Source organism: Pelodiscus sinensis, chromosome 8 (assembly GCF_049634645.1).
Source record: "Pelodiscus sinensis isolate JC-2024 chromosome 8, ASM4963464v1, whole genome shotgun sequence".
Classification (NCBI taxonomy): domain Eukaryota; kingdom Metazoa; phylum Chordata; order Testudines; family Trionychidae; genus Pelodiscus; species Pelodiscus sinensis.
The window spans coordinates 5,779,015-5,805,884 of NC_134718.1; the positions used below are offsets into that span (position 1 = coordinate 5,779,015).

General features: G+C 53.1%; 2 protein-coding genes across 9 annotated transcripts in view; one reads left to right on the forward strand and one right to left on the reverse strand.

Moving 5' to 3' along the window:
• WDFY4 (WDFY family member 4) overlaps positions 1–26,870 on the forward strand; it is a 187,041-nt gene that overhangs the window by 124,102 nt on the left and 36,069 nt on the right. For all 6 annotated transcript variants that reach the window (XM_075934641.1, XM_075934642.1, XM_075934640.1 and 3 more), the window contains 7 exons: positions 457–508; positions 2,707–2,858; positions 8,718–8,866; positions 9,978–10,098; positions 11,856–11,941; positions 13,515–13,577; positions 25,772–25,814. In XM_075934641.1, the coding sequence (XP_075790756.1) occupies positions 457–508; positions 2,707–2,858; positions 8,718–8,866; positions 9,978–10,098; positions 11,856–11,941; positions 13,515–13,577; positions 25,772–25,814 (666 nt within the window). The remainder of the gene's footprint in view (positions 1–456; positions 509–2,706; positions 2,859–8,717; positions 8,867–9,977; positions 10,099–11,855; positions 11,942–13,514; positions 13,578–25,771; positions 25,815–26,870) is intronic.
• Positions 16,066–24,212, reverse strand: LRRC18 (leucine rich repeat containing 18). Of its 3 annotated transcripts, none has more exons than XM_006118138.4 (3): positions 24,060–24,212; positions 22,320–22,480; positions 16,066–17,121 (listed from the first exon to the last, which is right to left on the reverse strand). In XM_006118138.4, exon 3 carries the CDS (start codon positions 17,017–17,019, stop codon positions 16,249–16,251), a length of 771 nt encoding a protein of 256 aa, XP_006118200.1. In that variant the 5' UTR covers positions 17,020–17,121; positions 22,320–22,480; positions 24,060–24,212; the 3' UTR covers positions 16,066–16,248. The 3 variants fall into 3 exon arrangements, with proteins under 3 accessions (XP_006118200.1, XP_025037936.1, XP_006118199.1); XM_025182151.2 differs by having other exon boundaries at positions 24,002–24,135; XM_006118137.3 differs by lacking the exons at positions 22,320–22,480; positions 24,060–24,212 and adding an exon at positions 21,997–22,135.

Consider the following 26,870-nt stretch of genomic DNA (forward strand, 5'->3'; position numbering starts at 1 on the left):
GCTGCTGCATGGTTAGCAGCGGTGGAATGATTTCGGTTTGCTCGTCCTGGCTAGTGAGATCTCACAAATAGATGGGCTTTCTCTCTATCTGCCGTATCCCAGAACTGCAGCGCCCCCTCCTGGTGGCGTTGTGTGTTCTGAAGTCCGAGGTGGAGAAGGTTCATCGGCCACCATAGGCTTCCGTCCATCAGTTCGACAGTCCTGCCGGAATTGGCCAGTGAGCAAACGTACCTTGCTTGTGGAATTAGAGCAGTCTGAGCCAGGAGTCCAGCCAGCCTATTGTATCTTGCTTAATGATACTGCCCATCCCTGTGGCATTTGGGTGCCAGTCCCTATTAGCAGGAGACAAAAGGACTTAACCTTCAGTATTTGCAGCTCGGCTCTGAATATGCACTTTGTGCCGTAGCTTAGCATCAGGGGGTATTTCCATTCTAGTGACACCAGTTTTCTTTCCAGGATCACTCAGCAAACAGGCATGGATCTACCCCCATTCAAGAAGAAAATCAAGGTATAACTGCTCATTTTCCTTTACGGATCAATGTACAATGTTTGATCTGACATAAGCAGATGCGACTCCAAGTCTGAATTTGGCCCAGGAATTATAACATGGTGGCGAGTCTAGTTTAGGGTAAAATAGAAGATATTTCTCTATGTAGCACTTAACCAGAGGCTGATTTCGATCCTGCCTTGCGATCACTGGGAGAAAGTAGATGCCAAAAACCTACCATAAAATCAAATAAAAGGAAGTTCTTCTTCACACAGCGCATAGTTAATCTGTGGAACTCCTTGCCTGAGGAGGTTGTGAACGCTAGGACTATAACAGGGTTTAAAAGAGAACTAGATACATTCATGGAGGTTAAGTCCATAAAATGGCTATTAGCCAGGATGGGTAAGGAATGGTGTCCCTAGACTCTGTTTGTCAGAGAGTGGAGATGGATGGCAGGAGAGAGATCGCTTGATCATTACCTGTTCGGTTCACTCCCTCTGGGACACCTGGCATTGGCCACTGTTGGCTGACAGGGTACTGAGCTGGATGGACCTTTGGTCATTCTTACATTCTTAAACATTTAAGTGCCCCACTGAGAGGTCCAGAAACCCTTGTCTTTAAGAAAAAACAGGACTATGTAGCACTTTAAAGACTAACAAGATGGTTTATTAGGTGATGAGCTTTCGTGGGCCAGACCCACTTCCTCAGATCAAATAGTGGAAGAAAATTGGCACAACCATATATACCAAAGGATACAATTTAAAAAAATGAACACATATGAAAAGGACAAATCAAATTTCAGAACAGAAGGGGAATGGGGGGGGAGGTAAATGTCTGTGAGCTAATGATATTAGAGGTGATAATCGGGGAAGCTATCTTTGTAATGGGTAAGATAATTAGCGTCTTTATTCAAACTTGAGTGTAAAGTGTCGAATTTATGCTTGAATTCACTGTAATTGACAGGAACAAGCAGGGCACTCGTCGGCTCAGGGAATGGTGATAGGCGATTGTGCCTTTCAAAGAGCCGGGCTAAAAATCCTGAACATTTCTGACATTTCAAAGCTGAGCCTGGTTCCCTGGGTTCCAAACGGAGCCATTTTTCCCCATTGGTTTCTAAACTGTCGACATTTTTTCCACATTTTTCTTTCCCCAAGTCTTGGTCCTTCAGTCAGTGGGGAGAAATCAACATAGTTGTTGTCACCAAACATTTCATTTTGGGAAGAAAGGCCCTTTGTGGGTAGATACGCTTTTGGCTTGACACATTTCAGCTAGCGCTGGGGGGTTCAGCCTCCCATGTCGCTGCTCTGGGGCAACCTCTCGTGTAGGTTAGTGAAACTGTTATTAAACGTGTTTGTCTTGGTTGGGGCTAGGTACCAAGTGAGAACGGGGCCCTCCATGCTAGGGGCTGTACAGAGTGCCAGTCACTGCCTGTTGGAGCTACAGTCTAAATAGAGAAGGCAGGTGAAGGCAGGGAAAAGGATATGAGCTACGGGAGTACCATGTCTGCACAGCACTGCCTGTACAGGTTGATCCTCCCTGTTCCAGCACCCTCGGGACCTGACCGGTGCCGAACTGGAGAATTTGCTGGACCATGGGAGGTCAATATTGTCTAGCGGCATTACCAGCCCTTCCACTGCTTGCTGGGGTGTTAGAAGACATCTAGGGGTAAATTAGAGCTACAGCACAGAACACTGAGAGCCAGGACTGGGGGCTGTAAACAAACTTTATGGGACCACGGGAAACTTGGCCCCACCCATGCTAAGTGGGCATCCGGCTAACTAGAATCATGCCGGACCACAGAGGTTGCCGGACCAGAGAGTGCCGGACTAGAGAGGTTCTACCTGTACTCTCAAAAGTCTGTTGCATCCTGGGTTTGATTTGTTTGTAAGTATTTCTGGGATCAGCCAGAGCAAGTACAAACATGGAAATGAACAAGCTTGTTCAATATTTGCCAGTTTCAACTCTTATTGGAGCTCCGTTTGAGTTTGGATGGAATGTTGGGTCCCATTCCTGGTTTGTCCTTCCTTAGCCCTTAAGAGAATTCACATCTCTCTTGCCTACGTGAACCATTTGGGAGTATGGGGCTTTTTTTGTGCGGGGGGAGAGGGCAAATAAATAATGCCACTTCCCCGGGCAGAACAGATTGGGTGAAAGTCTAATGTGGCAATTTGTGGCATCCAGCTGCCAGTAAAACTGCGATCTCCTTTACGTTGCTGTAGAAGAACTGATGCTAAATGGAGCAGAAAGGGCGATGGATTGTAACCAGCTGACATTCTTCCCTGCCCTCCATGAAAGTTTCCACTCAGAAGACTTCTTGGAGCTGTGTGTGGAAAGACAAATGATCCTGCAGGAGTTTGTTGAGAGTGAAAAGGTACCGCCTGAGACACCGGGAAGGGCAGGGGGCGTGGCATGGTGGAGATGGGCGTTCGGGGACCCAGGAGCAGTATACCATAGATAGACAGAGGGGGTGTATGGGGATTAATGGATAGATAGAGGGGGTGTATGGGGATGGATGGATAGATAGATAGAGGGGGTGTATGGGGATGAATGGATAGAGAGGGTGTATGGTGATAGATAGACAGATAGAGGGGGTGTATGGGGCTGAATGGATAGATAGAGGGGATGGATGGGGATGAATGGATAGATAGAGGGGATGTATGGGGATAGATAGATAGATAGAGGGGATGTATGGGGATGGATGAATAGATAGAGAAGGTGTATGGTGATAGATAGATAGAGGGGGTGTATGGGGCTGAATGGATAGATAGAGGGGATGTATGGGGATGAATGAATAGATAGAGAGGGTGTATGGTGATAGATAGAGGGGGTGTATGGTGATAGATAGATAGATAGAGGGGATGTATGGGGATGAATGAATAGATAGAGAGGGTGTATGGTGATAGATAGAGGGGGTGTATGGTGATAGATAGATAGATAGATAGATAGATAGAGGGGGTGTATGGTGATAGATAGAGGGGGTGTATGGTGATAGATAGATAGATAGATAGATAGAGGGGGTGTATGGTGATAGATAGATAGATAGAGGGGGTGTATGGGGATAGATAGAGGGGGTGTATGGTGATAGATAGAGGGGGTGTATGGGGATAGATAGAGGGGGTGTATGGGGATAGATAGATTGATTCAATAGATTTTCTTGGCATTTTCCCAATAAACACGTCACATGCTGTCTCTCCAATGCGCTGGCCCCTCGTCCCATTTGCGCAGCAGGTACCAGAGCCAATGAGGTGCCATGTTAAATGTTTCCTGCCCCCAGCAGCAGGAGCAGGCCATGAAACCGAGAAACCCACTTTCCGTGAATTGTGCTAATCTCCTTCGGAGGCTGCAGGCGGGTGTGCGTCTGTAACTCGGCGGGAAGCCGTCACAAGTGCCAGCCACGTTCCTCCCGTCGCCGTCACGGCGTTGTGACGCTGACAGAGTATTGAAAAAAGCAGTAGGAGGTGACGTTGGCTGTCCTGCGCTCACTTAGCGCGCCTGGTCCTGCCTCGCAAATGAGCCGCAGGCACGCCGAACAGGCCAGCGGAACGGGCTTGCCTGTGGCATGGCGGCACGGCAACGAGGAGTTCCCCTGCTCCAGCGCAGGGCTGCAGGCTCTGGAGAGCACGTCGCGTGTGCGGTGCGACCCGGTTGGGCGAGCGCGGCACCGGCAGAGAAGCCGCCGTGAGATCTGGAGCGTCGCAGGCCCCCTGTGCGCTCGGCGGCAAGGTCTCTGCGGGCGCGGCCCTGCAAGTCAGCGCCATGACGCCCCGCGGGCGAGGGACCCGGCCTGCAGTCCCAGCATGCCCACTCCCCTAGCCCCGGGTGGGCAGGGATTTGCCATGGGCCGGGACCAGAGGGGAAAGCTGTATCTCCTGGCCTGCCAAACGGCTCCCATGGTCACCGGCCCCCCAGGGTGCCCAGAGGAGGGGGTGGGTACAGGCCAGCAGGGATGTTCCTACCCATCCCTCGGGGGTGCTTGGCAAAAGCTGACTGCAAGGAGGGTGGAGCAGGCTCCCACCACTGCTGCTCACTCCTGAGCCAGGGCGGAAGAGAGAGATTTCTGGCGGCCCCCACTTCTGTTTTCCTCTCGCGCACGCCCCACGCGCCGGGTGCGGCTGCACCCCATCGCCACAGCAGGGGTGGCCGGGCTGACGGTGCACGGCCTCGAGAGCAGGGATCTCACAGTGGAACAGCGCGGCAAGGTCCGTGGCACCCCGCGTGGCCCCTCCAGGCATTGGGCCCCGTGGACTCACCCTCCCTAGGCCCCGAATCTCTGCAGAGCTCCTCACCGCCCCCGGCTCTTACACAACCGCCCTGCGTGGCAGCCCCGTGAGACTTACGGGGAAGGGTGGCTGAGCTAGGGGACGTGGCCAGGGTTATTACTGAGTGGCTAAGGGGCGTGAAGTCAAGGAGCTGGCCAGAGGGGAAATGGAAGGGCTCCTTGGACTGGATCTAGGCACAAAAAGCAAGGCTAGAGGGCGGCTCCGGGTTTCTGTGGTCCTAGAGGAGAGGGGGACCTGGAACAGGGTGGGACAGGCACAACTCCGTGGCTGCGTCTAGACTGGCACGTTTTGCAGAAAATCTTGCCAGCTGTCTACACTGGCCGCTTGATTTTGCGCAAAAGCACTGACGTTCTACTGTCCGAAATCAGTGCTTCTTGCGCAAATGCTTTGACGCTCCCATTCGGGCAAAAGCCCTTTACCGAAAATGTTTTTGCACAAGAGGGCCAGTGTAGACAGCTAAAAACTGTTTTGCACAAAAAAGCCCCGCTGGCGAAAATGGCGATCGGGGCTTCCTTGTGCAAAACCGCGTCTGGATTGGCACGGACGCTTTTCCGCAAAAAATGCTTTTGCGGAAAAGCATCCGTGCTAATCTAGACGCTCTTTTCCGCAAATGCTTTTAACGGAAAAACTTTTCCGTTAAAAGCATTTGCGGAAAATCATGCGAGTCTAGATGTAGCCCATGTGTCTTGCAGGTGGTTGTACTTGCTAGCAGGACTGAGCGTGCTTAGGAAGCCAGCCAGGCCAGACCGCATGCCCCCTGTGTCCGCAGTCTCGGTTCCAACGCGTCTGAGCAACACGGTGGCAACCCAGCAACCAGCAGCACTGAACGTCCGTTCCACTGGTGGCCTGCGCACTCCGAGGGCTCTTGTCTTATGGGGCGAGCCGTGTGCATGGGGCCATCCCTCCCCTGGGGTGACCGCACGGCCGCCATGAATTTGAGTGGATCCCAGAGATGGCTCAGACATGGATGAACCTCAGACTGGTGGCCATTGCTCCAAAAACACGATCAAATCGATTTCCTTCCCTGTCATAGTAGACAGATGGTATGGATTGAAGTAGCCGCTTCCCCGTGCCTGGAGCTAGGAGGGCCATGAATGTCCTACGATCTTCCTAGCTCAGCCACCGTGGGTGTGCTTCCGATGCAGTTCTCTGGCATGCAGGGCGAGCGGCTCGCAGGAGAAGCCCTTCGCCTTGGACTTCTCCTCCCTGTCTCTGGAGTCGCTGGCCTTTGGAGCGCAGGCCACCAGCCTGGGCGCGGGGGAGCCGTTTGGAAAATGAGCAAGATGGGATCTGGATTGTGTGAGGGTGTGTGGGTGAGTGTGGATGGAGAGCTTGTTACTCTGATGGTTTTGTGAGTGTTTGCGTTATACGTTTAGCTGAGGGGAGACGCCCACTAGGCCAGACTGTCCTACTGAAATCGCTGGGACTTTGATTGAATTGGGTGCACACTCAGCACCCATCTCCATCTTCAGGCTTCTGCCGGGAAGAGCTGGTGGCAGGAAAAGTGCCCTTCCCCGGACCTGGAAACGTTGTGTAGGAGCGGGGCCATTTTAGCAGCGTTTTGTTCAGGGCTACACATTAAAACGAAGGGTCCACACCAAGGCCGTCCAAACCTCCTGCTTCAACGTGTTTTGGGCTGGAAGCCTCGCGTTTCGATGCTGAAGCAGGCAGGCCTGTGTCGTCTGTTACCGTTTATTTTCAAATGTTGACACGGAAAAGTTTGGATTGACTTTCATCCTGTCTCCGGAGTGGTTGGCTCTTTGTTCCAGTGTGGAACGGAAAAAAAATCGAAACGCCAATTTTCCCAGGGCACAGAAATTTCAGTTCCTTGCCAGCTCTTCTGAAACACCTTTGAAAATCTGGTCCCTGAGTCCATTAGATGTAGGAGGGGGGGAGTATTTAAAACCAAATACATGTTTTATTTGTAAAAATATCCTTAAAAAAAAAAGCAGCAAACCATTAGCCTCTTGATGGTGTCTGCTTTAATTCCTTTCCTGCGTCTGAATGAGCAGAGAGCAATCTGTATATGCTTTAGGCAATACCTTAGAAGGTAATCATTCAATTATTTTATGTCACCTTTGCATCATTGATTAATGATTCTAGCAACCAGCGCACTCGATTCTGTTAGGAAAAAATGGGAAAGTTTATTTAATCTATGTTAATTTCAAGCTGGCTGGTACCTCATTAGATGGGGGCCCTGTAGGTACAGGCATGTCCCGGTGGGTACACCTCTTCGTTGTCAGATCTGTGTAACGCAGCAGGAATTAAATGTGTTCCTTGTTCAGACTGGGGAATAAATACCTCCGCCCCGAGCGTGGTTTATTTTTAACAACATGGAAATGTGTGTGGCTGGAGGGGGGCGGTGCGTTTAAATGAAGTGGATTTGAGCGTGGATGACAGGTATTGGATGGACTAGAGGAGTCGGGCATGTCTGTGGGGCTGATCTGTCCCCAGCCTTCACAGGGTGCTGATGGTAGCCGATCTCCAGGGGAGGCTAGTTTTTAACCCCGTGTTGCCCACAGGGGCATGTCAGGGCCATGGGAGGCAGCATTCTTCAGGGATTCACACTGGGTCTTGGTCAGGTTCCAGGCCAGGGCTGCTGAAATCAGCTGGCCCCAAATCTGGGGAAGTGCCGAACCTCCGTCTCTTGCACATGGTGGGCCAGATGGCACCGTGACTCATCTGAGGATGACTATCTGGAGGGCTGAGCAGAGGTGAAATTAGGTGGGTGCGCCCCAGGGCGCAGCTCCGGCAAGAGCCAGCTGAGCTGCGGCAAAAGCCAATGGGAAGCTATTGAAAGAGCTGGCAGGGACCCGGGTTGCGATAGGACAGTGCCTGTAAGAAAAGTAAATTCTTTTCACCCCTGGGCCCAAGTGAAATGAACTGGCCTCGACAGCTCCCAGCCCTGGTCTCCATAGGGCGTTATTTCGAAATAATCCCCCTTCGGTGGAATCAATAAGCGGAGCATCCACACGCCCATCCTTTCGAAATAACGGGCTGCTGATTTCGCAATCCGCATGCCTGCTTTCCTCGGGAAGGAATGCTGGGTTCAAACTAGCTCTTTTGAAATTGTGGCCATGTGGACGCGCCGGTGCCGCTCTTTCAAAATGACGACTCCCCGGCGTCATGCGAAGTAATGACTCTCCCGTGCGCCCGCCGTAAGGGAGCCTGCCTTGGGCTCATTTCGAGGCTTCCCCATGGCGAGGACAGGCTAGTTCGGTTTTGTGATTTCGGGAGTGAGTAAATCGAGGGGGGGGGGGTTGGAAATAGTTACCTAGTGTAGACGTGTCCCCAGTGTGGCCCAGGCCACAGCCACCAGCACCTCCACGCCCGGGAGAGAGACTCGGCTCCTGTCTGCTTCCCAAAGTGGGTCTGCTAGGTTAGGAGGGAGGGATGGAGGGGCGGAGGGGGAAGGATTTTGTAGTGATGCAGCTTGTGCCTCACCTAGCCAGCAGATAAACAGCCTTCCCCCAACCCCAGGTATAAGGGCTGGTGGCCTCGTGGCTTACGAGTGGTTCCGAGACTCGTGGCACATGCCCATGTGACTGCAGGCCAGTCATTTCATTGCTGTATGCCTTAGCTCCCCCTCTGTACCATAGAGGGTGCACTTCCTTACCTCACAGGGGTTTTGTGAGCAGTGTTTTCTGGAAACTGAGCCCTTGGGTGGCCGCCCAGGAGAGATTCAGGTGCCGCCCAGCTGATTAGCACAGTGCCCACAGTGTATGTTTATACGGGTGGTGCACATTCACACATGCTTTGGTGCATGCAACAAAATTTATTCCGCACATGGGCAGAAAAGTGAGAGGGAACATTGGTCGTGACGCTAGTTCATTAATGTTTGCAAGGTGCTCAGATGCTCCTGCCAGATCGGCACCTAGACCGTGTCCGCTACAGGCAAAGGGTATTGCCAAGTCCTGGCTACATCTCTCCCTCCCTTCTTTCCGGGCTAGGTTACGTGCAGATCCTCGGTGGTGCTGGTGCAAGGGCACCTGGCAGCAGAAGGGGTGCTCCTCTTTGGCAAAGAGCACTTCTACCTCGGCGAGCACTTCGTCCTGTCCCAGGTGGACGAGGTTTATTGCACCAAGCACTGCTTGTCCAGGTGAGTCCCTCTGCCCCGCCTGCAGGCCGAGCCCTGCGGGAGACGCCCCACTTTGGGGAACCCTGTGGCTTCGGGGAGCATCACAGCACCGAGTATGGGCCCCTGGGCTTCTCCCCACCCCGCTCCAAAGCGCCCAGCTGCTACGGATTAGCGAGGGGCCAGAGGGACTGAGGTTCCGGTCCAGTAGAGAAGCACCCAGGTCAGGAGGCAGCTCCAGGCACGGCCTGAGAGAGCCGCAGAGATGGGCCGGGCTGTTGTGGGGCCTGAAAGCTCAGCTGCCAGTGAAGGCTCACCCTCCGCGGTGAGACCTGCCCCAGAGAGAGCACCGGGCAGGAGGGGAGGAGTGTCAGGAGGGGTGTGCAGCCGGTCTGCGATCAGGGTTCGCTTGGGTGTCTACTAAGGAGAGATTCAAATGCTGCCCAGCTGATTAGCAAAACTCCCACAGCCAGCAGTATGTGTTCCCATGAGTGGTGCACATCGGCACAGGCCTTGGTGCACATAAAATTTAGTCCGCACATAGATGGGAAACAATTAGGGACCATTGGTTGCAATACAGCCTGAGCCACACCAGCCAGGACCCTTCATTTTGGATCTGATTTTAGGACCCGTAGGGTGTGAAGACCCTTTCAAGCCAATGGGAAAATCTGAGAAGTAAGGTGCTACCCAATGGGGTGAAAGATATGACAGCGCTGCCCTTCATACAAACCCCCATCTCCTCCCACCTCCGCCTCTGCAGAGCCTTTCTCACTGGCCTCCTGGTATTGCTGCCGCTTGGACTCCATTGTGTACAGGAGGCTGTTGCTCTCCATCCGCCTGCGTATCCTAAAATGCACAAACGCACCTTCATGCTCCATTAGCTGCCTCTTTGTTTCAGGATCCAGTAGGAAATTGCCTTGCGGGTGTTTGGAACCTTTTCATTACAGCCGTCCTGGGACACAAGGCTCCGTAGAAACGTGCCTGTAGAAGCTGCTTGCGCGTTGACGGGGGGTGTTCCTAGAGTCTGCGGTGGCAGCAGAGTATAGGGTGAAGCCTGAGCCGTCCCGCACAGCCAGCGTGTTGGTTGCCAAGGTCTTGTCCGCCTCACGTGCATTTCTCTTTTTGCCTCTTTCAGCATCACCGATCCGTTTATTTTCAACATGTGCCACAAAGACCCGGGCATGGGAGATCAGGCGTGTGCCCGGTATGCCTACTGCGACATTAAGGAAATACACCCGATGCGCTTCCTCCTACAGGTAGGAGTCCATCCGCCATGTTTCGGCAAGCGCTGCCAGAACACTGGTACAATGTGACCAGGGACCAGAGATGACCTGAGCCTGCCGATAGTGGGGGACAGAGTCAGGGCAGCCCACTTCAGCAGTGCTAGTGAGCGTGCTCAATACAAGCCAAGCAGCAAATCGCGGCGGGGAGGGGGGGGTGACCCCTGTGTTCCCTCCATCATTATCTCTGCCAGGAACTACTTGAATTGTAACCTCTCAGGAACGGTCTTTCTCCATCCTCACAGCTCTGCTCTTGTCCCCACTTCTGCTTCGCTAACACTGGGTCCTGGAAACGTCTGTCCCTCCTAGCCCTATCACTGAGCTGTCTGATTCATAGAAGCACAGAACACTAGAACAGGAAGGGACCTCGAGAGGTCATCAAGTCCGGTCCCCTGCCCCCACAGCAGGACCAAGCACCGTCTAGATCCTCCCTGACAGATGTTCGGCAAGAACTAAACCAATATTGCCAGGGAAGAAGATGTGGAAAAGTGTCCCTTATAATTCGGGCCAAGATTTTCCAAACCAGATGCTTCAAATCCAGTCCTAGTTTAAGTTTCTGAACAAGTGGGCATCTTTTCAAGAGTGCTCTGCTCCCGCAGACCCCCAAAGAAGGAGAAGACAGAGTGCTACTGGCCCAACTCTCGTGGGATAACTTTTTAGCTCGGGAACCCAAACCGCCGGTAGAGCTCAGAGAATAATGGATTTTTCTGATTGGGGAACAACCCACAAATATGGAAAAAAAAGGAGGCTTGGTTCAAATGGAAAGTGACTCTTTTCAGGGTTTTTTATTATTTTGTGTGTGTCACAATGGAAAAAAAATGAAGGAAAAAAGAGATGGGAGCGAATCGTTTTGTTGGACATGCAATGAATGTTGTGTCCATTTTTCATTTAGTTTCAGGTTGCTTTTCAAGGTGTTTTTCCTCTGATGTTTTAACTAGCTACATTTCTCAACAGAACCGCCTTCTGTTTCGGTTGTCAGACTATTTTGTTTTGAAATTATTTTTTTTCCCAGACAAAACTGCTAGCCAGATTCAACCTGATTGTAGGAATACTTTTGGGGACCCCTGCCCTCCAAATGCATTGATATATTTAGTATTCGCGCACACGAAAAAATCTCCCTAGCTCCAGCAGGAGACTCTAATATTGGAACTGGCGTTAGATAAAATAAGGAAGGGTGTGTCTACACTGCACCTGGAGCGCAAAATAAACCACACAATTTGAGCTATGCAAATTGCGTAGTTTATTTCGAGTTAATTTCAAAATAGCTCATTTTGAAATTTGACGCTGTCTACACAGCACCAAATTTCAAAATCGAGCGCTATTCCGAAACACCCCTTACTCCTCGTGGAATGAGGTTTGCAGGGACGTCGGAATAGCACGCCCGTTATATTTTGGGATAATGGGCTTGCTCAAAAGATGAGGAATAGCTATTTGGGGATACTTCCGGTGTCCCAGAATAGCTCCGCAGTGTAGATGTAGCCTAAAAGATCTATTTTAACTGGTGATAGCTCAAAGGGGTTTGCTTCTTGAACTCTTTCCGGCCCATTGGGTCTTGCCTATTGGGCCGGGAATACTGTGAAAGTCGGCCCTCCTCATTTCTCGCGCATGGCGCTTGTTACAAAATCAGGTCCTTCGCGTTAATAACCCCGCCACACTGGGCCGACGGTACGTTTCTCTCTGCAATGCTCAGCCCTTGCTCCATGGGTCTTCATGCACATGGTTTATCCTTACAGGAGATCGCCTTGGAAATATTCTTCAAAAACGGCTACTCCAAATTTCTCGTCTTCCACAACAGCGACAGGAACAAAGCCTTGAAGAGGTAACCGTTGCTCCAGCCTGGCTGTGCCGCCATGCCATCTGTAACAGGGTCGTGACTCACTGCTGCAGCGCCTCCTGCTGGTCTCCTTGGGAACTAGCTCTTCAGCCCCAGAGCGCCCCCTGTTGACCGGGGTCTTACCCTCCATTATCTGTCTTCTGAGTTACTGCAGGCCCTCCCCCTGCAGCTTCTGCTCCCCCTGCAGCTGTACCCCAGCTCTGCCTGCCTTTCCCCAGCCCTGCTCTGTCTCAGGAAACCTCTGTGGCTTCCCCAGCAGCCAGACCCCTCCTGCTTCCCAGCTCCTCTTCCTCTCCAGGAGCCCCTATTGATACAGCCCTAGCTGGGCCCTCACGTGGCTGCCTGCCCCTCAGCCTCTCCTGGCTGGTTTTAACTCTTGTAGGGCCAGTGCGGGGCAGACGCCCTCCCATCCGTGTCTCCCAGACAGCAACCCCACAGGTTCACTCTACGATTGCAGCTCCTGGGCCTTTGCCTGGTTCCACCGACATGAGCAAAACAGAATTCCTCCCGGCCAATGTCAATTTCCCCCTTGCTGAGCTGTAATGGGTTTTGGAGCATGCTTATTATGTTTTCCTCTTACTTCCAATACTGGAAATGGCGTTAGGTACGTAACGAGCTTGCTTCTCCGGCTTTTCCCTTGAATCGTTGGCATGCGGAGAGCTGACGTGACTTTTGAGACAGTGGCGCTTTTGTTTAGCCGAAGAGGCTTTGCTTCCACCGCTCGTCCGGGTGGACGCTAGAGTAGCACGTGGATGCTTTGCTCATTGCTCTCTGGCAGCTGCTTCCATGTAACCACGGTGGCCTGGCAGAACTGCTGCTCTGGTGCTAACGCTGGGTGTCATTTGGCTGTCCTTGCCGAGGCAAAACGCTCATGATGCAGAAATTCCCGGGTGACATTCTGCAGCCTCGATTGGTGATTACGATCGTCTAATCTAGCCGAGGATAATGATTCCTCTTGACCTTAAAATCTACGCCTAGGCCCCAGTGGAACCTGTCTAAATAACAACTGCAGGTTCCGACCCAGTCTCCTTGTCTCAATTCACCGTGTTGTTTCAGTTAGATAGGGAAAAATGCCCTTCTCCCTCTCCATTATGGTGGGGGGCGGGTGGCCTGGATCCTGTGGGGAGTGGGGCCTGGGCAGAAGGGGCGGGGTTGGGGGGTTGTTTCCTCCAGCCCTGCCTTCTCCCACCGCCCATGGGGAAACCTACCCTGAAATGCGGCATAGTTCAGCCGTTGGCAATTAACCAGCAGCCAGGTTCTATCCCAGAAGCAGCTGCATTTTACTGACGGCTGAAGTGCTTCTCGTCTTTGACTGAGCATCAGTTCAAGGCTCCGATTCAGGACACACGTAACCTGCAGCCCATCCCTATCCAGGATAACATGTAAGCACCTACTTGGCCGCACACATAACACATGTCCCATTGACACAAGGCGCTTCTCTGAACGTAGGGGCCTGCGATTCTAAAGTATTTTGGTGCCCTTCAGGATTAAACATAGGTGACGTTTCCAGGTAATCATTCTAAAGGCCGTATTGATTTATATTCTCCTCTCTGTTTAGATTTTGTTCTTTGCAACCTGTTTTGAAGGCAAAAGGAATAACGGAGGAGTCTCTGAATATAAGGTAATGAGCCGGAATTGTTCCCAATATTTGCCTGCCATATATTTAATTATCGGAATAAATTACACTCTAACAAAGGGCTCTAGAAATCAACATTTTGTGCTCCCTTTAAAACCTATTTTGAGAGTTCAAAGGCATCCCCAAAATCTCCCGAAAATGTTCAGCTGTAAAATACCTTCCTCGCAATGGTATGTGGGATGCATTACGTGTCTGCTGCCCATAGTTAATTCGTAAGGATTATCTTTGTAATAGGAGTTTCTTGGTAAACTCTTAGGCTACGTCTACACGGCAGAGAGTATGCTAATGAAGCGCTCACTAGCATTTGTCATGTCTAATTTGCATATCTCTGCCGGTGCTTTTTGCGCAAGAGGTTTTTGCACAAAAACAAGCAGTGGAGACAGGGCCGTTCCATGCAAACCCCCCCTTTGCGCAAGATCTCTTATGCCTCCAAAAAGGAGGTATACAGGAACTTGTGCAAAAGGGGATTTTTGCTCAAAACGCACCCGTCTCCACTGCTTGTTTTTGCACAAAAACCTCTTGCGCAAGAAGCATCGGCAGAGATACGCGAATGACAACGCGACAAATGCTAATGAGCGCTTCATTAGCATACTCTCTGCCGACAGATACCTGCAGCGTGGACGGTTCGCATGGGGACGAACAGGGAGCAGACAGCTGCCGACGTGAGGTTAGAGAGTTAATTCCATAACGCGGCTGCCTAGTGGCCCCTGTAGTGGGCGGTCGGAGCAGACGGTGACGGACGTGCCCCGTGATGTAATAGACCCAGCTATAAGAGCATCGCTGGGGATCCCTGCCCCTTGACCGAGGGGGCTTGTGCTTGGCGACTCCTCGGTGCTGGTCCCGGATCCTTGCCTAGCCAGAAATCCCCTGGAGGAGCCTGGGGAATGCAGCCTTTGGTTCCGGCTTAACGGCTTCTGCATCCCTGGGGGACCCTGGCGTGGGGTGGCAGCTCCTTTGGGTTTGGATAAGCCCCCAGAGGTGTGGAAGGAAGCCGTGTGGCGGGAAAGCGGGGCAGGTGCAATGTGCGTGGCAGCTATTCCGCTCCCTGGTGCGTGGATACAGCACACAGCCCACGGGACCTACTTGTGTGTCTGAGCCGGGGTGGGATATCATTTTTGCCCAGGGGCCACTTCAAAAAATTTTTGAAGTAGCTGCGAGCCACCCCGGAAGGGGCGGGGCCTAAACAGGGAGGGGGCGGGGCCTAAACAGGAAGGGACAGGGGCTAAACAGGAAGAGGCGGGGCTACCTACCCCCAAACCATGATTGGTCTGGGGGTGGGGAACCCCTTTTGCCCCCCTTTCCCACTAGGCACCCATACCCTGGAGAGGTTTGGCATGCGCTCCGCTCCCCGGCCAATCAGGGCCTGGGGACGGGGGATCCCGTGAAGCCTCCTCTGCCCTGCAAGGAACACATGACTCTTTGAAGTGCCGCGGGCTCCTTGCGGGGCCGGGGCAGGGCGAAGGAAGCTTCATGCAGCTACCCCGTCCCCAGGCCCTGATTGGCTTTGGGGCGGGGGAGCGCGCGAAGCCCCCTCCGCTCTCCACCCTGCCCCGCGAGCGCACACGGCGCTTCAAAGCTCCACGTGCTCCTGGCAAGGCAGGAGGCGGCTTCGTGCCCTCCCCCGCCCCTGGGCCCTAATTGGCCTGGGGGCGGGAGAGCAGCAGGGCCCCCACGGGCCGGATCCACCCTCTTGGTGGGCCGGATCCAGCCCCTGGAGGCCCTTTTGCCCACCCCTCTGAGCAAGATGCCAGAGTCCTGTATCTCTTTATGCGGTGTGGTTCACACCGAAATTACTGCTGGTCATGTCATGTCCTGGTTAGTGTCTGGCTCACTGCTGACCTCTGCTGGACGGAACTGAAACTGTGTCCTAGGCCCTGTACTGCTAACAGCTAATGAAGATTCTCCTTGAAATGCTGCCATTGAGGCCACAGAGGGGTGTGGGGTTTCTCTCTGCTGGGCCCATGTGTGTTCATGAGGCAGCATTTCCACAGCCCAGTTCTCAGGAAGGTCCAAAAGGCAGTTTTGGGCTCCTCTGTGGTCCCTCGGAAGGAAGATCAGGGACACTTTCCCACGACAGGCGGCCCGCTCTGCTTTCTCCTCAGCCCTGCAAGGTCCCTCCCCCTAGGAGACAGATGGAGCTGGGCTGCAAGGAACCCGAGCGGGTCTTCCAGGGAGGAACAAGGCAGATTTCTCCGTGCACAACGACCTGGTACAAAACGGGCAGATACGGAAGCAGACCCTGGAGATCAGTCCTGCCCAGTACGTCCAGGGCCACGAAGGAAACGCCGAGAGGACGGCGGGCAGGTGGCGGTAGGTGGCGGTAGGCGTTTCCAGGCCCTGGTGAGCGGGGGGCAGAAAGCGGACAGGAGCCCTGTGTCACTTGGAGGTTCCAGAGGATTTCAAAGCAGATGGGACAGGAGCCAGGATCTGGCCCATGGTGACACCCACTAAATAAAAGCCAAGAACCAAGAGCGGCCTTTCACCTTTATTTTTCTGCCCTTCTATCGCGTTGGGCCCATTCGCTACAAGTCCTCTCCAGCTAACGCTAATGAGGAGAACCGCCGTGAGGGCAGAGCTGTTGGTCGGTGTGGACTGGAGATGCTCCGAGTCAGCTGGCTGGACTCCGGGTGCCGCCGCCACCTTCGCGTGACCCTCCTCACCGCCACTCCGCCTGGTTCTCCTTCGCCGTGGAGTTGGGCGTCATGAGGGCGGAGAAGTTGGGCTTCCTCATGGAGGCGGGCACCGCGTTCTTCAGCTTGTTCAGCTTGTCTCTCTCCTCCTGGCACTTCTTCAGACAGGGGCTGCACAGGTCTTTCTCGTCCACCAAGTACAGGGCCTCCAGGCGCTTGATGCTGTCGAGGAACAGCTCCTCCTCCGTCGGCTGGAGGAAGGGGTTCCTCTTGGCGTTCAGTTTCTTGAGTTTGGGGAGCTTGGCCACGCTGTTGGGGATGGCCGTCAGGTAGTTGTCAAAGACGCCCACCTCCTGGAGCTCCTTCAGGGACCCCAGGGTGGTGGGGAGCTGGTCGATCTGGTTCAAGCCGAGGTTGAGCGTGCGCAGGTTTTTCAGCTGGCTCAGCTCATCTGGCAGGGTCCTGGTGGTGAGCTTGTTGTTGCAGATGTTGAGGTAGAAGAGGTTCTGGAGCATGCCGATGGTCTCCGGCAGCTTCTCGATCTGGTTGCTGTGCAAGTCCAGCCAGCGCAGGTTTTGGAACTTCTCGATGAAGTCTGGGATTTTCTTGATCATGTTCCGGCTCAGGTCCAACTCGTCCACGTCGGCCAGCTTGAGGATGCACTTGGGGAAGGTGGTGATGCCCATCTTGCTCAGGTCGAGGCGGCGTTTCCCGTCAAACGTGATCTTGATGGAGTTTTTGGCAACTTTCAAGGTGACCTTTTTCCCTTTGGGGCCTTTTGCTTTCCCCTTGCCCATCGTGCCGCGGGGGAGAGAGCTGCGGCGGGCTCGGGCGGCGAGGAGCAATCAGATGGAGGCGCCCGAGTGAAATCTTCTGAGTTGCTGGCTGGTCAGCCCTGGCTGGGAATGAAAAGTGACCTCGTTAGGAGGTGACACATGACCACTGGCCGCTTTAAAGTCACCACAATCCCCTAGGGGCGGGAGCTCTCCACCCGAAAGGCCTCGTTCTCAGGAGTGTCACACGTCGGTGTGGGGGCATGGCCACTGCGAGCAAGGAGGGGGGTCCCAGTGCAGAGGAAGTTTTGAACCACTGCTCTGGTGCCTCAGGCTGAGTAATGGAGTGTGAGGACCACAGAGTCTTTCACCATTAGAGTGGTGGCGTCTATCCAGACTGTACGATGGAGGATTCCCTGCCATTGGCTGCATGGAAGGGCTTGTGGGTCTCGGTCCAGCCCCCAAGATCGGACGTTTTGGACACTCACTGGCCACACCCTTTAGAGGGCAGAGGGCCCAGGAGCGGACTGACAATCCAAATAGGCCTGGGAACGGCCCTCCCCATGACGTCACCCCTGCGTGCCCCTAGAGCCCCGCCCCCTTTCTTTGCGTCACGCCCGGCACGCAGCACAAGCGACGGGTCAGGCTCCGTGCGCCGCATACAGCGCCGACGCAGAGCCGCTCGGCGTGCGGGACAACGGTGGCCCGTCACGGGTGGATACAACGGCCCACCGGGAAATTCCCGGGATCCCGCCGGGCCAGCTGGCCCCGGGGCCCCGTTTGGCAAAGCACTTCTGTGCTTTCAGCACGTGCTCAAGCGTTTTGTTGATTGGGGCCTTCCATCGTTGTCAAAGTAAACAACAGCAGTCAGACTGGGCGTTGCTTGGACGCCTGTGCGTTTCCATTGGCTTGAACACGGCTGCAGACAATGTCAGTCTTAGCACAGTTTCATGTCGTGCTTTGCAATGGAATTGTTACCGTGGGACCAGAGAAGAGACTTTTAAAGGAAAGAAGGTCTGTGTTCCTTAATCACCGCCGGGGGCCACCCTCCCTGCACGCTAGGGAAGACCGTGCCCAATGAAGATGCTGCAGACAGAGCATTGGGAAGGGTGTCCTGGCAGTTTAAAACGCTTCGAGATCAGCCGAGAGGCGATGCTACAGGAGGCCAAGGCTATAAAACTCTTACTACCTGGCCCGATGCCGGTTGGAGTCAATGCAAGCCTTCGGCTGTACCTATTGTGGCGCTTGCAACCAGATTTTCAGAAGACCCCAGACACCATGGGGATGGTGGGCGGGGTAACACCCTGCGGGAGAACAGCCAACCTGCCTCCGATGCGTGGAATGCTTCTGAAAATCCTGCCCGTAAGAAAGGACGGGGCTTTGCTGAATGGAGTCCCGGTCTCAGGGGTGTCACTAGTAGGGGGAAAACAACACGGACAATAAGGGGACACCACTGATCACCACCGACAGCCCCCAGTTTAAACCCCTCGGTGACGATCTACACCCCGTCCTGGAAAACAATCGCTCCGTCTCACAGGCTTTGGGAGACAGGCCGGTCCTCGCCTACAGACAGCCTCAAGCACATTCCTTCCTGCACCGCACCTCAGAACCTGCCCCTGCAATAAACCCCTTGCCAGCTCTGTCCACACAGCTGCACAAGCAACACCAACCCAGGCCCGAACCACGTCCGCCACCACCTCAGGGGTCGTACAACCGCACATCCACCAGAGTGAGATGCCAGCCAGTGCCAGCCGGGCCCCTTGGCCCTGGGTAGGGGCCACACCGCACAGTCTCTGCACCAGAGGCGGGATGGACGCAAACAGACGTCAGGAATGGGAACACACACAAACCTGCAGGGGACGTTTTAACCTGCCTGGGCGCGCACTCCTGGATTTACAAGTAGCCCCTCTGCTCCCAAGGAAATTCACCAGCCAGTTACAGAGAGGCTACGTCTAGACTGGCATGATTTTCCGCAAATGCTTTTAATGGAAAAGTTTTTCCATTAAAAGCATTTTTGGAACAGAGCGTCTAGATTGGCAGGACGCTTTTTCACAAAATCACTTTTTGTGGAAAAGCGTCCGTGGCCAATCTAGATGCGCTTTTCCGCAAAAAAGCCCCGATCACCATTTTGCTGGGCAGACGCGCCCTTTGTTATTTCAGAATAGCGTCACTTCTTCCGGACTAACACTGCTGTGTAGACGTACCCTAAAGTGCCACAGGGCTACTCGTTGTTTTGCTAGATGGGGAGGTCGTCAAAGGTAACGGACAATCCGTGTGCACAGGGCAGGCAGTAAGATACTTCTGGCAGGCGAGTGACAGCGCCAGCAGCGACTGGGGTGCTCTGAGGAGCCCAGGTTACAGCTGGCTAATCCCCAGCTGATCGGGGGGCCCCGCATTTAATTGGAAAGCGTCCAATCACGGTGTTGATGAATGATTGTTTGGGAAGCAATATGGATTTGTCTGCAACACGCTTCTCCATTAGAAAGGCTTCGTTACAAGCCCTTCAGGCTTTTTGGCTACTCATTAATCATGTGCAAGTACATCTCGGGGAGCTCAGAGTGGAGCGGAGATGGCATCGGCTCCTTTCCGTTACATGCCAGAGCCCCAGACAATGCGAAGGCAGGGGATCCCTGCCAGTTACCCGCCCCCGCCAGGCCCTCTGCAGTCAGAGCGTCTCGGGGAGGTTCGGGAACCAGCGCTGGGTTTCCATCCGGTGAGAGCTGAGTGGGTCCTGCCACCTCGGAAGCAATAGTCCGGGTTCTGAGCTTTCGCCCGCTTGGATTTTTAATATTGTTCGATAGATGTTAGCGCCTTTATCTGTCTAGCCCCATAGACACCCATCACTCCACCCAGCTGTTGGACCACGGTAGTCTTTACTGCCTGGATCCTCACCCACCCCTGGGAGCTAATATAGGTTGGTCTCCCCACTGCACAAAGGGGGAACTGAGGCACAGAGAGACTAAGGCACATGCCCAAGGCAACACAGGAAGTCGGTGGCGGGGCTGGGACTTACACTCTGGCCTCCCACGTCCCAGCAATAGTGTCCGCATTGGTGTGATCCCAGGGGGAGGTGGGGGAGTCACTCTCCAAGGGATACAAGAGGGGCTGTGAGCTGTGTCCATCCCTAGCGACGCCCCACTGGCTGCAGGGGATGAACTTTGGCCTCGTCCTTCCTGGTGTGACTCTCAACACCTCCCAGTCCAAGCTCTGGGGCTGAGTTGCATTGTCTTGGGGAGCGGCTCGCAAGGGGGTAACCAGGACGGCGGGATGCTCTGGGGGGGGCCCTACGTGTCCCCCCCAATCCTCCCCTCAAGAGAGAGGACTTGCAGGGCCCACAGAGAAGGCAGGGACGGTGGCTTCCCAGCCCAGCTGACCCTTGGGGGCTGTAGGGAAGGGGGTCCCTAGAACCCCAGGGCTGGCAGAGACCTCAAGAGGTCAACAAGTCCAAGCCTCTGCCAGAGCAGGACCGACCCCCACAAGATCCCGCCCGGTGGGACTAATGCCTGGGTGCTCTTGGCCTCTCCCCAGCAAAGGGGCCCATTCTACCCCGGTCTTGGTCAGGGCTGCTGGTTGAGTAGCGCACGGTGAGGGGCGCTAGCCAGGCCACGGAGAGCTAGAGGGCAGCAGGGGGTTGGGCTGTTACTTGACTCATGGATCCAGTGTAACCCTTCTCGGCACCCCCGGCTGTGCCACGTCAGCGCTGGACGTTTAAGCCTCTATTGCTCAAGCTAATGAACCAGCTGATCTCGTTGGGGCCGGTGACATACCTGGGGCACATGGCTGGAGCTAGGTAGATAACCATGGGGATACTAGGGATGACATGGGAGAACCATTCCCACGGTTAACAGATAAGCCTGGGCTCGTCGGTTACCGTGACCGGTTACCCGCAGGCTCCCGCCCCGCTCCTGGGGATCTGGCTGCCCCCCCTTCTAGCAGAGCTTGCATGGAGTGGTAGCCGGCTCCCTGGGAGCGGGGAGGGAGCCGGGACCCAGCTTAAAACCTAGCTCCCGGCATACACCAGCTCCCAGAGAGCCAGCTGCTGCCCCGTGGTGCAGGATCTGCCCCCGCAGCATGTAACTCCTGAGATTTTCAGCGGTTACACGGTTAACCAGTGAGCCCAAGGACATAAGAACATAAGAACGGCTGTTCTGGGTCAGACCAAAGGTCCATCTAGCCCAGTAACCTGTCTGCCGACAGTGGCCAGCACCAGGTGCCCCAGAGAGGGTGGACCGAAGACAATGATCAAGCAATTTGTCTCCTGCCATCCCTCTCCAGCCTCTGACAAACAGAGGCCAAGGACACCATTTTATCCCCTGGCTAATAGCCTTTTATGGACCTACCCTCCATGAAATTATCTAGCTTCTCTTTAAACTCTATTATAGTCCTAACCTTCACAGCCTCCTCTGGCAAGGAGTTCCACAGGTTGACCACACGCTGTGTGAAGAAGAACTTCACACAGGGACAAACCCTTCCCACCGGTGGAGTCTTGCCACACACAGATCAGCGGCTGAGCTACCCATCCTCTACCAATCTGGTGGCTCCGAGTTGCTCATTATATTTGCGTGGTGCTCAGACACTGCTCGGGCCTACACACTGGCTCGAGGTTGGTATGTGACCAAACGCCGAACCAGGTGCCATTCGAGTTTTGCATTACACCCTTCGTGCGCTAGCCAATCCTGCGCTTTGCGCATTGCAAATCAGGTTCATTTGCCTGCTTAGGAGCCTGTCACTGTTTCTTTGTGGTCTGCTAAAACTTGAGAGGAAAGAGAGATTCGTTCACTGACGCTTAAACACGGCTTCTACTAACGGGCTGGCTTAGATTAAATGGGTCCTGTCAGCCAGCAGGAACTGCGGCTCCCTTTAAATTCCCGTAACTTCCCAGGCTGTGTCCGATCGACCTGCAGCGTGCACACTTGCAAACTGCCGCTCTCCTCCCCGGCCCCCCAAAAGTAAAGACTGTTTCCTGTCCACGAGCCTGGATAGGGCAGTCTGAGATCTTACCAGCTCACGCCCAGGACACATCTATTCCAGACGCGGACACGTCGCAAGCTGCCTGTTTGGTTTGTGCCGCAGAATCTGAGCTTCCATGGTCAGTCCGTCTGCAATCGTTTTCTGGCTAGTCTTCTCTGCATAATGAATTGGTCCTTTCCCGGGTGTGTAACTAAATCCCCAGGCTGCAGGGGAGACCTGGGCAGCTCTGCTTTTCACAGGCTTGTCAATTCTAAAGTCCAACTTCCCCCCCCCCCTCTTTTTTTTTAATGGCAACCTTTCAAGAAATGGTTGTTTGTGTGCGGGAAGAGGGGAGGGTGTTTCGAAGGACTTACCCAGCTACAGTGTCACTCTATTCAGCTCTCCTTCCACAGCCTGCGAAACTTTCGTTCCTAAGCAACCGGAATCCCAGGTCCTTGGCGATCATTAGCATAATGTTTGGTTCCAACTTGCAGGTTCAGACGGGAGCCGGAGAGGACTCAGCAGCATGCAAGGCCTGGAAAAGTCAGGGTGGAGTTTATGCCGAGAGAAGGGGACCGTGGCAACCGGGTTAGGGGAGGAGAAGGGGACAGAGCTGGTTGCTTTCGCTGTGGGTTTAAATGATTTGGACTCTGCTGTCGTGCAGGTGGGAGATGCCTGAGCACATGAATTCACCTTCATTCTTTTGTTCGGCCTGGGGTAACGAGCTTGTGTTTTTTGTGGCCGGCTTGATGGCTTCAAAAACGAACCAATCACTTAACGAGGGAAGAGAAATAGCTCTGATTTCCACATGTGGTGCAAGGGGCTGCCAGAGATTCTCTCTGTCACATGAGGGCTGTGTCTAGACTGGCAAGTTTATCCGCAAAATCAGATGATTTTGCAGAAAAACTTGCCAGCTGTCTACACTGGCCGCTTGAATTTCCGGAAAAGCACTGACGATCTCCTGTAAAATCATCAGTGCTTTTCCGGAAATACTATGTGGCTCCCGTTCAGGCAAAAGTCTTTTTCCGAAAGACTTTTGCGCGAAAGGGCCAGTGTAGACAGCACAGTACTGTTTTCCGCAAAAAAGCCCCAATCGCGAAAATGGCAATCGGGGCTTTTTTGTAGAAAAGCGCGTCTAGATTGGTCACGGACGGTTTTCCGCAAAAAGTGCTTCCCTAGTGGATAAGGTACCCTTGTGTCCATGTAACTTTGTGACAGGGCTGTGGCGTCAGAGGTGTTCTGTAAATATAAGATCTACTTTTGTACCTCCTTCCACTCGAGGCTCTCAGTGCAATCAGACTGAAATTAGTGAAGCCTTAGGAGTGGGGTCACAAGCACCACCCTCCTGTTGCAAAGAGGTAAACTGAGGCACGGAGCAGTGACTTACCCCAAATCCCACAATCAGCATCCAGCGCAGGAAGACTGCCTCAGTCTTCTCACCTGTCAAATGGGCAGATATTTCCCTAACTCCCAGGAAAGGGTTGAAAGGCTAAATTGACTGATATTGGTGAAGATCCTCAGGTGAAAGGTGACACAAAAGTTCAAGCGCGTGTATAGTAGTCTGATTATTTACATATTTAATGTTTTCCCATCAGCGTTGGAGTGGGGCAGGCGTATAGGGACAGGGAAACTGGAACAATCGAGCAGCAATAACCTTGCTTCCCTGCTCATGTGTCACCTAAGCTGAACCTTGAGGAGACGTGGGTTAAGTGTAAAGAGAAACGGTTACTTCCCTGTATCCCTGCGTCCCTTGATCCGTGCAGGGAAACAGCTGCTTGTTTTGCCGGCTTTGGAATTTTTGAGAATTGAGTAAAACCCAAAAGAGTGAAATCGTGGCTCTACTGAAATCGATGGACATTTTACCATGGACTTCGTTAGGGGCAGGATTTGACTCCAGGGCTTTGATGGAACCTTTTGACCGTCACCCATAGGCCAATGTTCGCGGGGTAGGGATTAATTAATCACTCCCCGGATGGCCTAGGCAAAGGGGGACCGTGATGGAAGCATCTGAGGAATCCAGGTAAATTCACCCCCCTGGAAGAGTTCAGCGATTTACGTGTCTAAAGGTCCTGCCCCCCTTTCCGTTTGGCCACGAGCCCTGTAAGCGCACTCACGACGGTGTAGTGGGTGGTGCTGGTCTACTCTTGGCCGGCAGTGGGCTAGCCGGGGAGGTGTTGGCTGGAGGAACGTTGGCTGATGAAAGATGGTCGGGGAAGTGGGAGGAATCGCCTTGAACGTCCCAGGCCTGCAGCCAACATTCCGACCTCTGTGAGTCATCATGCTGTGGCGCCGGATTCCGGAACGTTTGAGACTGGGCGGGGCTCTTGTGTCCAGCCCATCGGCATATCCCTAAAATGGGAATATCTCCAGGAGCATGTCTGACTCCTTAATCTCTTTACATTCTGCAGGGGCTACTTAGACCTCTGCCAGTGCTACACAGCTCTAAGTGGCCTCTGGAGAATCTCCATTAGCTGTTAGGTATATAGGGCCTATGATACACAGTGGAGCAGTTCTGTTTCCATCCAGCAGAGGGCAGTGACATACACATGTAAATGTTTGTATGCTCTGGGCCAGTTCATTGCAACATCTTGTATTTTAATCCTCTCGCTATAGAGTGGTGCCTCTAAAACTCTGGAGGACTGAGAGGGAGCAGCATATAGGAACGTGAGAACTATGCAACAAATGTCAGGTGTTTATAATAGTCCTCCAATTTGCTACTTGGAATTCCTGAATTCCTGGGCCAACAGCTGCTTAGAATCAGTGGTGCAAGTCCAAAGTAATTTCATTGCAATCAGTGGAGTCCCTGCTGATTTACACCATGCAACAGAGAGAAGCGTTTATCCTCTTGTCTTTAGGGCAAAGAGCCAAGACCCAGTCTCCCGTATCAGATGGGAATGAAACTTCTTGTTGTATGCATGGTTGCTATAAACGTAACCTCTGATTGTCTGGTCATGCCAGGGAACTGAAAAAAGAGACATGTGAGTTTTAGGTTGTGAGACGGAATCAATCCTAGTATTTAGTGTTTGTCCGAAGAGAACAACCCCATAGTCTGCAAGAAAAAAAAAATGTCTTGGCAACAGGTAAAATAATACTTCTCTTTAGTCTGAGACATTGGTGTAGCCACTAGAAATGATACAGTTACAGAAACAGTTGGGTGAATAATTGATTTTTTTTTTCAGTTGGTTTAACACTTTGGGTTTCCTCAAAGTCAGTTTTGACGCAGCTCCCAACTCAAAAAAATGTAGGAAAAGAAGAGTTTGAAAATGGTCAAAAGGAAACATTCTGACATTTTCCAAAACGAACAATTCCAAGTGACTTTTTGTTGGGAAATGTAAGCTGAGACTGAAAAAAGGATGAAAACGAAAGAAAAAAAAATCACAACTCCCCAAATGGAATATTTTAATTTACGCCACCAATTTTTTGTTTTATGAAAATTGTAGAAATGTCAACTTCCCACCTGAATTTAGGATGGGGGATTTTTTTCTTTGACCTCTTGAAAATTTTCAGGGGATTGGAAAACCCTTTTCCACCCAGCTTGAATTATGGATGGGTGTCTTCATATGGCGGCATGCTGACCTAACTCTGCTCTCGTTGACATTGGAGAGGAGACTCTCCGTGATTTAACAAGCTGGAGCTGAGAGCTTTTGAAACACCCATCGTATGACGCTGCCGTCTGACCATTGGATTGCAAAGCGCAGTTTGATGCTCTCGTAATGTACGATTTTGGGGATGCAGGAGGAGGGACTGGAATATCGGCATGCTTTCTGAATCCTTCCCCGGGAGCTTTGCAGCACACGGTGACAATAAAATCTTCTGTGTCCTGCAGGAAGAACACAGGCGGGGAAAAGACGATGCTCCAGAAGTGGCAGGTAAATGCAGACCATCTCTGGCTAACTCTCTGATTGCTCAAACCGGGTCAGTCCTGAGTAGAGGAAAGAAAAGGACCGAGTCTTCCTGCCCTACTGCTGTGTCCTAGGAATCCAGCCGTACCGCTTAATGTGCAAACCTCTCCCTGCAGGGCTTAGCGTCAACCTCTCACTCGTAGGGAGCATGGGTGAGTCCCTTCCTGGGGTGCAGATTAGCCCACACTGGGGTACCGTGAGGTTCCTCGCACCTTTCTCGGAAGCAGCTGGTGCTGGCCAACATTGGAGACATGACACAGGGCTCAATGGACCTCGAGCGTCCGGATTTTGCTGCAGTGATGCCTAAGAGGGCCCCTCTAGTCAAGACGTGTAGAAGGAAATCCAGGTGTAAATCATCCAAGCGCCACTGATTTCACTGCAGTGACCCTCTCCTGCACCGGCTGCATGTCCGGACTGTAGCTTCCAGGCTGTGTCTGATAAAGATCTTGATGGCCACAGAAGACCGCGTAGCCCCACGCTGGTTCCCATTGGCTTTGCAGGGTGTAGATCGTCGGGAGAAGATCCAGGCTATGTGTGCACTGCCAGTTTTTGCGGCAGAACATACGCTAAAAAAGTCGCGACCTCATTAGCATCTTTTCTGCCGCAAAAACAGGCAGTGTAGACAAAGCGCCAGTGAGAGCGTTTAGTTACCGTGTAGGGAGACTGGGTCAGGCTGATGTCGGCGTGTGCTGATTTGCTGATGGATTCTAGTGTAACGCTGTGGCCCAGCTGAACAGGGGCCCTGGAGAGTCCCGAGAAGGCTTCCAAAGTTGCAAAGCAGCTGCCGTCTCTGAGGGCTCAGACTCCAGGCCAACGGGCATCGCTGCCAGCTGAGCATTGCTACCAGCTGGGGCCTCTTTGTAGTGCCTGCACAATGAGCTGGTGGGTTCCAGCCAGTTTCTGGAGCATAGATGCCCAGATCTGTGTGTGTGTGTGAGAGAGAGAGAGAGAGAAGCAAAACACATGCCCCCTATCCCCGTTTGAAGCCCCATGCCCCCTATCCCCATTTGATGCCCCTCGAGG

Bases quoted from the DNA above. Each gene is read 5' to 3' on its own strand.
- LRRC18 (XM_006118138.4), bottom strand. From the start codon at position 17,019: ATGGGCAAGGGGAAAGCAAAAGGCCCCAAAGGGAAAAAGGTCACCTTG.